Here is a 13,184-nt window from a genome sequence, read left to right on the forward strand (position 1 = left end):
TGTATCCCTGCTACTGTATTGTTAGCCACTATGTCCCTTGTGAGGACTTGTTCTGAAGAAGGGAGTACAAGTATTTTAAAATTTGATCTGGGGAGGTTGCTCCTTTGCACGCGCTCTCTCTCTCTCTCTGAATTGGTTTTTAATTCTTGGGAGAAGCTGTAGGTGGGGCCATACAAAATGGACATGCATCACTGCAAACATCTGTAAAACCTTTGGGGCACTGAGCATTTCCAAATTAAAAACCGTGAGTGCAGAATTAAACCTGAATCAGGGCACAAAGACAAAACCTTAACTGTCCTATTGCTGCATCAAATGCTCCAGGGCCACCTGGATTCTCTCAGACCTTGCCACACCAGTGTGATTTAATAGCTGGCCCCCAACACTACCTGAAACCACCAGGCATATTCAACAGGTGCTCTATCCAAAGAGAATCTCTTAACAGCTCAATTGCATGCTATTCAGTTGATCAAGATGACAGGCTGCAGGTACCTTGAGTCGTTCTAGCCACTCATCGTATGAATCTTCCAACCAGGGGCGTTCTGTATGAGGGCAAAGAAGAAATGTGTTGTCATAACACCATTATAGCCTAAGGGCACAATCTTAACCCCTTATGTCAGTGCTTTCCAGCACTGACACAACAGTACCTATGGGACATGTGCTGCATCCTGCAGTTGGGTGTCACTCACGGAAGCCTCCTCAAAGTAAGGAAATGTTTGTTCCCTTACCTCGGAGCTTCACTGCCCTTATGACAGTGCTGGAAAGCACTGCATAAAGGGTCAGGATTGCGCCCGAAGCAAATAACAGCCCAGTACACATTTTGGTGCCTTTAGACTTATTCTTGGTTATATCTGGGGTGCCAATTCCAAAAATGGCACTGGTTTTGCCCTATCAGCTCTAGTTTTGGAGATACATTTCAGTAGACTCAGTGGGATTTTGATGAAAGACCATCAATATCAGGCTATTCAAAACAGCCCAAACCTCGCTAGCATTTAATATGGCAACAGCCCCCAAGTGTTGGGTAGCTAAGTTTCCATCAATTAAAATGTAGGAAAACAAGTTCAGGACTGCCACTGCAGTGATCTGAGGTGGACATGTCAAACTGAGATAAGGCAGAATAAAGGATCAGATAAATTTGGGGGTGGGGGAGCTCAAGAAATTCTCTTGGTGCCGGAACACACACAGAAAAAGCATCAACATTTTATTTTTCATTATTAAAAACAACTTATGCATGGTTTTTCATCCAAAGAAGTTCACAAAAAAGTTTACCTAGTGAAATAAGTACAGATGAGAGAGACAGTAATTCACTGAGGCTGAAAGCGAAATATAGGTGTAGAGCCAAAGCTGTCATTCCGCAAGCACAAAGCCTGTTCCAGGGGCCATTTCTGACTCGTTCAAATGAAAGGAATTATCCACTTTTGGAGAGCATGTAGCTTAGTGGTTAACCACCTGCTTTGCATTCAGAAGGTCCCTGCTAGAGTCCATGGTAGCATCTCCAGGTAGGGTTAGGAATGATTCTAGTCCAAAACTTTGGTGAGTTGCTGCCAGTCAGTGGAGACCAGTTGCCTGCAAACTGGAGACCGCTGCGTAACAAAAAATTCTTCCCTGGTGCAAATGGAGTTTATAGTTCTGCTGGGAAGCCTCTTCTCTGTGCCTCCGATCACGCCAACCTTTGCCCCGGCCACCCATGTCTACTCGGCAATCTGGGCACAAAGCCTGCTGGGAATGACAGAACCCTGAAGCAGCTGGCTGGCACAAAGTTTGGGGGTAATTGGAGGTGCAGAGTAGAGGCTCTCCAGTGGAATGCTCACCTCAGTTTGTGCTGGGGGAAGGATTGCAATGAGCACCTGATCTGCGGGCCAGGGTTTGGTGTGCTAGATGGGCCAAAGGAGCTAGATTACTGAGCTAGATGGGCCAACGGTCTGACTCAAGGAACAGCAGCTCCTCACGTCTCTACGTACCACGCTAACTAACAGCTCCAGTGCATGTCAATAGTGTCTGTGCAGGACAACTTCCCAACAAGATTGTGTCCTGGGTGCAAGCTGGCCCTTGGCGATGCACTCTGGCCTGCCACCGGAGGCAGCGCAGGTATACTGCCCCATGGAAGAGTTGCCCTACCCACCACGCAGCAACATCCCCAAGGCCCGTTCCCACCCAGTACCTTGCAACTTCTCCTTGGCTTCCTGAAATCCAAACTGTGGCTCTGTTTCGAGGACACTGGCGCCAGGAGAGAAAAGGAGAACAGAAATGCTGTTAAAGAATGGGAGACTCCACAAGGCTGTGCCGTTCAAACAGCCTTGCAGCTGAGTACACACACATACTCAGACAGAATTTCAATACATAACCAACAGTCTCAAAACGAGGACCAGCAGACATACAGGGTTCATGATAGAGGGCTCAGAGCGGTAGTGTAGAAAGACGGGGTTGCACGGTAAATACTGCATGCTGTGTAAGCGACACTCCACTTGCCATCAGAGCCATTCCAGACGCAGATCGCAACATGCAGGCACCTGCGCCATTCTGGGCTGTCTGTGCCCCAAATGGCTCTGACAGCGAGTGAGAGGGGCTTCTTACATGGCACATTGTGGTACCTGTGGTATCTACCATGCCATTATCCCTCTGGCTACACTACAGGCTCAGAGAGATGCAGCACAGGACTTCACATTCCAAGGAGGATGAAAGAGCACCTCTGGGAGGAGACTGACAAATATTCAAGGGTATAATTCTCATTTGGGAAGGAGAAACAGTTATGACTCGGGATGGACTCTTTCCTTCAGAAGCACTTCCAGGGTGGTACCCAGGTCAGCAAAAGTTCTCGGATGTGACCCAAGGTGCTGTGCTTTGCCAAGTCAACCCATCGATCCATCTAATATGGTACTGCCAAAGCTGACTGGCAGCAGTCTTCTCCAACCCTTCCTGAGGTGCAAAGGATTGAAGCTGGAACCTTCTGCATGCTCCCATAGAGCTCTCTTCAAAGGCACCCTGGAAAGGCTTCAGCCCACAAGGTCTGTCATTCCTCAAGTGTTTAGATAGCAGCTAATGCAGACTTTAGACTAACTCAAACCCCTGCTTGGCAACTAATTTTTCTTTTTGTTTGTTTAAATGGGGAAGTTCTCAAAAATCGAGGGCTGAAAGGCTCTGCCTTCTGAGTTGCTTCAAGAAAACGGCTTTTTAACAGCTTCCTCCACAGTGCCATCAGAAGCTGTGGAAGAGGCTTCAGCCCCTTAGCCCAGAGCCTAGATTAAGCATGTACCTGGTCACCATTGGGAACCTGGAGCCAATGTCCCTGTGACTGGTGTTCCTCTTTAAAAAAAAAATGGCTCTGGAGGTAATGGCAGTTTTAGCAACACTTAACTTTCCCAGTGTGTCACCATTCCTGTTGGTCACCATTCCCTCCACCTTTAGAACATGGCAGAAAAAAAAGGTGACCAACAGGAGCCAGACAGGAGAGTGATGGCACTTTGAGCACAAAAGCTGTTGCTGCTCATGTCAGCATGGCAAAACAAACAGACGAACCAACCAAGCACATTTAGCCCACCCAGAAAATTAGCTTCTCAAGCACTTCTGAAGCTTAAAGAACAGTCAAAAGAAAGAAAAATAAAGCTCTCTCTCTCCCCCCCCCCCCTTAATACGGGATCAAACTTTGTGAGATGTGTTGGGCTGAGAGAGAGCACTCAGAATAACTCAATAGCGTTTCTGGCTGAGAGGGGATTTCAACCCACCCACACAGAGGTCCAAGTTCAAACACAGCTAATCATGACACCACCTTGCTTCACACAGGAATGAAATGTTCACACCGGCGTGAAAAAGGTTAGAGAAACTTTAGTTTCATTCACAGACACAGGCTATGAAGTGCTTAAGGCACAGAACTGAACGCTTGGGCATGATGGGTCACATGAACGCTTGGGCATGATGGGCCCTGGAGTTGCCACTGCCCTACTCTTAGGATAAGGCATGCAGCTCTCACTAGCTGGAGGCCTCATTCACCCATTAGCATAGTTGGATCACTGTCCCATCTAAACCCATGCAGCCATCCTTAATTGGCACTCACTCCATAGTTTCAGGGTCCACCCAATAAATAATTTCCAACACTTTAGGCAGGGGTGCAGGGAGAGACCCATACAAGTTCCACATGTATCTAAGAAAAGGGTCATCGGACTTGCTACGATGACAAAAAACACTAAACTGGTTAAGATGAATGAACCACTCAGTGCTAATAAGGGAGATTCCTTTGCAAGACTTGGAGGGACACCCTCACTTGTGCAGTTTAACAATGGGTGAAGGGGAATCTGCTACATCCCAACGCATTGCGAGAACTCAGCAAATGTTTGCAGAAAGTGAAGCACATGCTGGGAGTGTGCTAGTGATAGAGGAATACAAGGGACATTCAGCATCTTTTAAAAATGGAGGTTTGCAAAGAGTTTTTAATACCTACTCCGAGACCGCTTTTGCTCCCCAGTCAAAGACATTCCCGGCAAGGAGTCCTTTCACCAGAGCAAACTGCCTGTCCTCCCAACCTAACGAATCCAAAGACTCAATGACGCTCTGATAGCATTTTAAGGCAATGCCATTTTCCTTTTGCTTTATCTACAAGGGAGAGACACAAGGCAACATCATTTAAAGGAGGAAGAAAAACAAGCTTATGCCTTTAACCAGCTCATAGGCCTCCCAGCAAATCCCCTCCACAACGCACCACCCCAAAGCTTTCCCCTTTAGCTTCATGGCCACTAATGGGTCAAAATTACTATTAACAAGCAAAGCATGGAACAACTCATAAGAAACATGTCTCCTGAAGATGATTTCTTAAAAGAATGCTCAAAAAAGGAGAATGATGATCACAAGAACAAAGTCAACAAAGCAAAAACATCTTGGCTGAGATCCACATAAACGCACCTCTAGGTCTCTATGCCTAAGTAGACTCTGGCTTTAAATTACTCAGAGACTCACCAACCCCGCATGGCAAAACACTATCAAAATGGAGGACTTTCAAAAATCTCATCTGTAACGTGCTAAGAGGCCTGCAGTTCAGAAATGGCAGAAACTGGAGGGTTGCTGCTTCACAGCAGACAGAGTTAAGAAGGAGCGACCTACCTTGGAGTAAGGATCAGGGAAGTTGAATTCGTTTAAACAGTGTTCTCTTGTCTCCAACAGACTTCTGACTGTTAAGGTGCCATAGGCACTGAGAAGGAACAAGGATAGCAAAAAGTCAGCTCTAAGGGATAAGGATAATTCTCGGGCATTACCCTTACTCCCACACTCCCATGGTCTGGTCTGAAGGCATGGAAAGCACCAGTCTTGCTGCAGGAAAGCAAGTCTGTGTCCGATTGGAGCCTGGATGGTTGCGTGGAAATCTCCAGGTATATCACATGGGACCATCAATGAAATAGGTATGCCTTATACCAAGACAGGCCATTTGTCAGCCTAGCTCAGCAGCGACAACACCAACTGTCCAGAGGTTGAGGCCGGATTTTTTCTTCGCCCAACCTGGAGCTGCTGGGAATTGAAGCCGGGGCCTTAAGGTGGTTTCTTCCCTCCTAGCCATCATGCAAACAACTGCTTCAAGTCTCTGCTTCTTGCTCTCCCCCCATTTATGCCAGCCTTACTGATACATCATCCTGTCCCATGGTGCAGAAATATCCACCATGCCTTGAACTAGGCATTATGTAAAACATGGAGGAGTTTTTCAGGCACCATGAGAACTGGGATCTAGTGTGGCGCTTGGAGAGTCCTCAGTTTAAATCTCATCTCAGCCAGGTTTGCCCAAGTAACTGTCAGCTCTCAGTTTCCATATAAAACACGAGGGATGCTACCCTGACTCAGTGCTCCTAAAAGTGTGAGTTGTGAGTCCAGGCACACAGCTGGTCTCAATTTGGGCCCTCCTGCACACCCTTGCACTGGTTTGGCTAAAAACAGAAGCCCTACTACTTAGACACCAAGGCCACTTCTGGCCCAGCAACGCACTCCACTATCCACTGCAGGCCTCCCAACGGCCCTCAGAAACCTCCATAAGCCACTTCTGGTTTTTGGAAGCCACTTCCTGTTTTCTTCCAAAAACTGTAAGTGGCTTAACAGAAGTTTCTGAGAGCCATTCTGAGGCCTGCAGGGACTGGGAGAGTGGCTTGCTGGGCTCCGAGAGGTCTCTAGCACCACCAGGAGCATCGTAACCCACCGCAGAGGATGTGGAGGGTAATGCGCTGCAAAAATTGTGAATCTCTGCCCTAACTTACAAGGTTGAGGAGCAGGTTACTGACATAAGATGCGCGAGCCCTGCACCTTGGAATAGCAGGTGCAACATAACATGGAGGAACTCCCATGGCAACATCAGACCTAAGGTGGTGCACTGGTGGTTCTGGACACCCTGCCACCCTGGAGCCATTAAGCAAGGTGCCGTTCCCCAGAACTGGAAGTAATTGCAGTGACGTCATCATGTCACCGCAATTACTTCCAGAATCGTGCTGATGGCTGCCAGGTTTCAGCCAATATCAGCATGATTCCATGCTGGGCCACCTCCTCCTTTTTCCCCCTTTTTAAAGGGGGGAGGAGGGGGTTGCTCAGAGCGATGTGGAATCATATTTTTTTTTAAGTGAAAGAAACCAGTGGCACTACTGCCTGCTTCTTTTGCTTTGAAGGAAAACAAAAAAAGAGGCACCTAGGGGGGTGTTGATGGCACCCCCTCCACAGCAATGGAACCCCAGGGCATTTGCCCCTCTCAATCCCCTGCAGGTTCACCAGTGAGGCGGTGCAAAGTCCCATCTATAACATATGCTGGTGGAGCACCAGCTGGATGGATCTTGGAAACCACATCATTTTGCAAGACAAGATATGCTGAGTGAGCCTTTCGGGGCTCTACTCCACACGATTTTTGAACAAATGTGCCCTGAGGGAGGCTCGTGGGCAAAACACAGGGCAAGAAAAAGACATGACCTTTGTAAAATGTTCAAGTCCTCCAATGTTTGCTCAGGTGCCTTTGGATCATTCAAAGACACCCTCTGCCCTCTAGTGCCTGTATCTGGAATGGCAACGGAGGCGGCAAAGGAACAGAAAAGAGTGGGAAACCACCTTCAGAGCATTAAATTAACCAAACACAAGACTTGAGAACTGAAGCTAAGCAAAAGGGTTTAAAAAATGACAAAAGACTGAAAACCTGATTGTTTTGTACATAAGTAAAATTGTAAAATGGCTAAAATGGAACTGGGGAGGGAGAAAGCAGTCTCCAGCACTACTGCTCCCCAGTCTGCAAAGGAAGCTTCCCTGGGGCCAGGGGGCTCCCTGGGTGGCAGTGGCAATGTCCTCCTGCCTCAGGGGCTGGCCAGGCACAGGTGCGAAGTACGTGTCAGGGGCCCACAAAGCCCTAACCCCTGCTCACTGTATTTAGGTCAGCTGTTCACTGCACTGTTGGAACTCAACTTCTTGGTCTTACGGCCTACTCCAAGCGCGCACAAAAGGCCGCCAAGTCCCTTTTCTGCCGTCAGCGCCGACTTACAAAGGCTGCTGTCTGAGCGTCTGAAGTTTGTCCCAGTACTTCTGTCGGAACTTCTCTGCCCGCTCCGCTGCGTCAATGGAGTCTGGCTGGCTGGCCGCAGCACGCTTTGCAACCTGGCAAGGGGACAAGGACAGAGCGGCAATGCCAAAGCCGCGAGCTAGGCTTCCAACGCCTCACAGCTTTGTGAGAAGAGTCAAAGAAAGCACAAGGCAGGATAACAGCCCAGGCTAGAACGGGCCCTTTGCAATTGAAAAGTCACTGAATTAGGACAAGAAAGCACTGCTGGTTTAGAAGATTTGAAGTCACGTGGCCCTGTCGCTTGGGAAGTTTTGAGGAAGGACAGCAAAAATTCACTCTTCCACTGCTACAAAACCTTTTGCCCGTGGGCTCCAGGGTCCACAGAAATTGGTCATGCTTTGTAGCTAACCTCTATATGTGCTTATCACCGATCTCCTCCCCCTAGTGCTCTGCCATGTGCATTATCCAAAGGATAAGATACAAACCTAGTAACAAACAAAAAACCAGAACTCATGGGTTCAACTTTCTTGCTAGGAAATCCAAGGCTGCCCATGAATCCAGCTAGGGGTGCATTTCATGAATGATCCTTACCCCGTCCAAAGCCTCCTCAAAGCACGTGAGCCAATACTTCCTAGCCAGGGCGTCGTCTGTGAGGTCAACTGTGTCAGGGACATAAGTGGATGGGTCCTTCAGCAAGGGCAGGTTGACGAGCATCCTCTCCAAACGGTCCATTTCCAACATGTCAAACTGGGATGGGAGAGACAGTTTGTACATGAATGACAGTACAGACCAGATAAGGTCAGCAGGAACACCTGTTAGAGTGGGCACTGGACTAAAAAAAAATCTCCTCCCCAGCACCATGTCCCCTTTGCACCAACATCATGCAGGGGAGCAGTCAGGAGTTACATAAAGATGCCATCAACACCACCCAGCATTCTGGATCTCTCTCATGACAAGGGAGATGAGCAGATTTTTCCAGTCTGGTGTGAACCACTCACAAAACACAACATTGCAAAGGAGCCAAGATCTTTGAAAGAAAAACTGACTCCTGGTCCTAGAATGGTTTGTGGCCATCAAAAGCCATGCAAGGCTACCCAACAGGAGCTCCATAACCCTCCTGCCTAAACTGCTTGCTTGAGCAGTTGGTACAGTCCTACCCTAAGGAGACTCACCGTGCCGCTCCTCTCACGCTGCATGGGACAGATATCGGGCGAGGTGCTCATGAGGCCAGAACTGCCAGCATAGTTTTCTCCCCAGCTGTACTGGTTGGGATCTAGAGAAGGAGAGGAAAAGGGACACAAACTCAAACAATGATGTGCTCCAGGGAGGGAAGGGAAGGTTTGGCATCAAAGTGCCAGTCACAACTTCAAAAAATTAAAAAGCAATCAACAAATTAACCAAAAGTTTCCAGGAAGGCAAGAGAGACCTTTGGTCGAGCTAGGAAGAAAAAAAAAAGAGATGCTTTTAAAAGGCTTTTTTTAAAAAAAGAATTCCCATAGCTTAGTCCATTCCATACCTACCACAGCTTTCTGGTTTTAAATGCAGAACATGACACATGAACACATAACCACTGAGAATGATCAAGAGCGCAAGGGGATCATTGGCACTGACCCTCCCCAGAATTAGAACAGTGCCACAGGTAAACCAGCAACCACTTCCTGTAAGTGCTTGTAGGCTTCAGTGCAGCTCAGTGCCCCAGGTCAATACTTGCACATTTCGCTTGTGCACATTTGATGCTTTATCTCTCTGGTGGTCACAAGCACAGCTAAGTTGAGCAAACAGCAGACAGGAAATAAAACTGCTATTTTATCTTTGCTGCAGGAGGCACAGGCGCACATCTTGGCCAAAAATAAATAAATCTTTGCTTTCCTCTTATGTTTGCTTATTTTCTCTTCTGATTTATAGACTTTTTAAACCCCCCCCCCCAAGGCCTCTGCAAGGTCTCAGAATCCCTAAAACGGACTGAGGCTGCAATCCTATGCACATTTTCTTGAGTGTAAGCCCCACTGAACACGAAGGGACTTGCTTTTGAGACATGCCCAGGATTGCTACAGCCTTCTGCTTGAATTCAGCACTGGTTCAGAAGGAACACATGGCATCCCAGACCAGCCTTAGGTGAATTCCTCACCTTCACACCTGGAGCTTCCCCAAAGACAAAGGATGCTGGTCCATCTCTCTTGCCAAGACTGATCTGTGCCCGCTGACTGGGCAGGCAAGCCCACCTGGTTAGGAAAAGGTGGGAAGTGATGCCCAGGTAGTCCTAACTCCTCCCACTGGATGACCCCACATCTTCAGCAAACCCAGGCTTAGAAGCATGCCCAGAAGCTCCCTTGGCCAAGGCTGTGGACCATCACTGAGAGCACCTGGTGCTTTGCAAAAGGCACACCCATTCACTTGGCTGCATTACAGGGTCTGGCTTCCTGGAAGAGTACAAGTAGGAAGCATAGGGCAAAGTACGCAGAAATCTGCATCAGGGTCTTCAGTGGGTTTTCCTTGCTGGTCTTGGGTGCAGAAGGCAGACACAACTCTGCTTCCCCATTTTTCATTCCCTGGTTGCTGCTTGAACTGTGCCCCCCCCCCCAGACACACAATGCGTCTCCCTGTCCCTTATTCATTCAGCCTTTGGATAAACTGCTTTCATTGTTGCCTGCTAGTACTGGTTCCTCCAATAGCAGTTTGGTGGGACACTCGGCCCTCACTATGGTTTGAAGGAAGTTTAATTTCCTTTGGACCAGGAGCCCTTCTTTCCTAACCTGGGAGGGGGGTGGGCAGGTTTTCCCCAAGGTGACATCTGGGTTTTTCCCTCAGCCTGAGATAGGGCAGGTGGAAGCTACTGTTTTGCCAAGAACTCCCAGTTTGACCAGCAGAGCAGAAGGGAAAGAGATCTGCCCACTGCTTCCTACTGCCATTAACTGCTAAGCACTATATTTGTTTGGCCCTCCTCACTCTTTTCCCTCCACCATAATAATACTATACACTGGGGCCAGGAGAAAGAAGAGCAGCTTCCCATGGGCTGAACACCAAGATGATTGTTCTGTACGCCGGTGGTGTCCTTTCTTCTTATGCTTGTGACCACCTCCTGAAATTCCTCCTTTCTGGCTGCTTTCACATCCCTCATCAAAACTCACTTTTCCATGGCGCCTTTGAACGATCCCCTAGTCCCCTATACCATAACCAAGGGTAAGTACACCCAACTAAAACAGCATATTCCTCTCTTCGCCCTTGCTTGGTTTCCTCCCTGGGTCAAATCAGAAATCTGTAAGCACCTTGGGGCAGAGACCTGCCGTCCTGTACTCTGTGAAAGAATTAGAAACACTAATGGCACAATGAACAGTAGCAGCCCCATCACAACATAAGTCATGGCAGGAGACCCGGCTTCCCTCCAACTACTTTCACTCAGGGAGGTGGCTGATTTTGAGCACAGGCACAAAGCTTTGGCTGAAGGAGTTGGCCAAGCCCTTTAAATCCGTCACGGTGAATGGAGTGAGAAGCCGGGAGTTCTGTGCCCAAGAAACCACGAACGTGCAGAAGAGAGCAAAAGAATGTGCAATATTAGAATTGATGCTTTTCGGTCGCACTGGGGGCTCCCTCCTGACAGGTTTTTGAACATTTCAGGACACTGCAGTGACGGAACATGACAGTGCTGCACTTACTGTCTTGTTCAGCTCCTTTTAAAAATGCTCCAATAGCTCCCAGGTAGCCTTCGTGCCTCAGGAACAAGGCCTGAACTTCTCCCTGCAAACATAGAACAACGCTTGGATGGCCCCTGGAAAGCTTTTCTCCGATAATAAATTTACAGCTCTCAAGTACTTATTTTTTTATAATATTGGCTCTGTGCGGAAATTTTAAAATTTTATTACTAGAAGCAGAGCTCTTGAGGCCAAATCCTTTCCACTCTGCTCTGAATACAGCATTTTGCCTTAGGCCCCATTTCCTATACAACTGAGCTTACTTACAATCGTAAAATTACTGAATAATGGATGCTGACACTTGAACAAGACCTTGGCAGTCACTCTTTCTCCCAGTTACCCTTGCCTTAATTTCTCTTCCCCCCTTTTGGTTCCCTTGTATCTCATGCTACACTGGTCTCCTTGGTTCTGTGCTAGCTAAATAGCTGAAACAGATCCAAGCAGACCAAAGGGTCTGTTGAGGCCCAACAAAGAGGAGGAGAACCAATGTTCCCTTACTCCGTGGACACCTTCGGTTTCCTCTTTGGACCCGTGGAAGCACCGCTACACCATAGGCCGGAGGCCACATTAGGATTGAGCTGCCCATGTAGCAACCAGAGGTGGCTTCCATGTGCACGAATGCTCTCCTGAGAGCAGGACACTGCACACAGCTATCGCACAGAGAAAGCACTGTTCCAGATTAATTCATCTGCTAGTGTAACATCTCTTTCTGCAGCACATTATACTGCCTCCTGCCCAAGGTTGCGGAGCACTGCCACGCCTCAAATTTTGCCATCACGGATGCATCTTGCTGGCTACAATCCTATACACACCAACCTGTAAGTACCTCTGAACACAGCGGGACAAGTAAATGCACAAGAGGGACAAGTAAATGCTCCCAAGTTTGGTAATTAAGTGCCCAATCCTATCCAATTTTCCAGTACTGTTGTAGCTGCATTACAGCCCCAAGGTAAAGGAACAAATGTCCCCAACCCTTAAGGAGGCCTCTGTGACGGCTTCCCTATAACAGGATGCAGTGCACACCCCATTAGCATGGCTGCACCGGCACTGGAAAATTGGAAAGGATAGGGCCCTAAGGAAGCTACTAACATCCTAACAATCCTATTTACTTGAGAGTAAGCTCCATCAAATACACACGGACTTACTTCTAAGTAAACATGCATAGGATGGCACTGTAGATCAATCAGCTTTTAAATCCTCTTATGAAGGCTAAGGCCTCTTTATGCAAGTCTTGTTAACTGCTTTAAAAAAACCTATTCTTTTGTCTTTGTATCTTTTTGTATTTTAAAATAAAGAAGCAGGGGTAGATCTCTTATGTTTTTGGGGAGGGGGAGACAGCAGCGAAAATCTCCATTTGTCCCAGCATAGAATCTTTTTCAATGGCTGCTTGGGGGGGGGTGCCATTTTTTAACTGGAAACCCCATGGAAACAGTGACCCATTTCCCCCACTCCCCATTTATTCTGCTACTTTTCAAACTTTGGGGTGGGTTAAAAAAAAAGGTATTTAAACATCCTTAATCATTTCCAAGTTATGAAAACATCCTTAGAAGAATCCAGCTTTCATTACCTTGGAAAAGAAATTAATACTGTACGTGATTGTGCGCATGGTGACTGGATGCCCCCGGAGGAAAAAGCCTCCAAAATATATTTTGTTCAGGTTGTGGAGTTTGGCATAGAGGCAAGCGAGCTGCCCGATGTCGTTGCTGATCATGTGCAATAAGCTCTTAGCCATGTCTTCTTTGGAAAAGTCTAGTGGAAAGAGAAAGAGACAGAAGAGAGATAATGAACACATCTGAGAGCACTCTTGCAAAACCTATTAGAGATTCACTTGAAGGAGAGTTCCACTGGTTCCTCTAGAACAGGGATGCTCAAACCCTGGCCCAGGGGCCATTTACAGCCCTCAGGGACCCCCACTCCGGCCCGTGGGGAGTCCCCATCTCCAATGAACCTCTGACCCACCAGAGACTTGCTGGAGCCCACGCTGGTCCAATGCAACT

At 47.8% G+C, this 13,184-nt stretch overlaps 1 protein-coding gene across 1 annotated transcript in view; it reads right to left on the reverse strand.

Annotated features, from left to right (window-relative positions):
- The window catches only part of PANK4 (pantothenate kinase 4 (inactive)), a 33,174-nt gene that overhangs the window by 5,632 nt on the left and 14,358 nt on the right, over positions 1-13,184 (reverse strand). Inside the window, exons 7-15 of the mRNA XM_066637006.1 lie at positions 12,755-12,936; positions 11,152-11,233; positions 8,671-8,771; positions 8,090-8,245; positions 7,481-7,593; positions 5,089-5,176; positions 4,433-4,584; positions 2,159-2,214; positions 490-539 (exon numbers count right to left, since the gene is read on the reverse strand). Of these exons, the coding sequence (XP_066493103.1) occupies positions 490-539; positions 2,159-2,214; positions 4,433-4,584; positions 5,089-5,176; positions 7,481-7,593; positions 8,090-8,245; positions 8,671-8,771; positions 11,152-11,233; positions 12,755-12,936 (980 nt within the window). The remainder of the gene's footprint in view (positions 1-489; positions 540-2,158; positions 2,215-4,432; positions 4,585-5,088; positions 5,177-7,480; positions 7,594-8,089; positions 8,246-8,670; positions 8,772-11,151; positions 11,234-12,754; positions 12,937-13,184) is intronic.

The sequence above is a fragment of the Tiliqua scincoides genome, chromosome 9 (assembly GCF_035046505.1).
Source record: "Tiliqua scincoides isolate rTilSci1 chromosome 9, rTilSci1.hap2, whole genome shotgun sequence".
Taxonomy (NCBI): Eukaryota; Metazoa; Chordata; class Lepidosauria; order Squamata; family Scincidae; genus Tiliqua; species Tiliqua scincoides.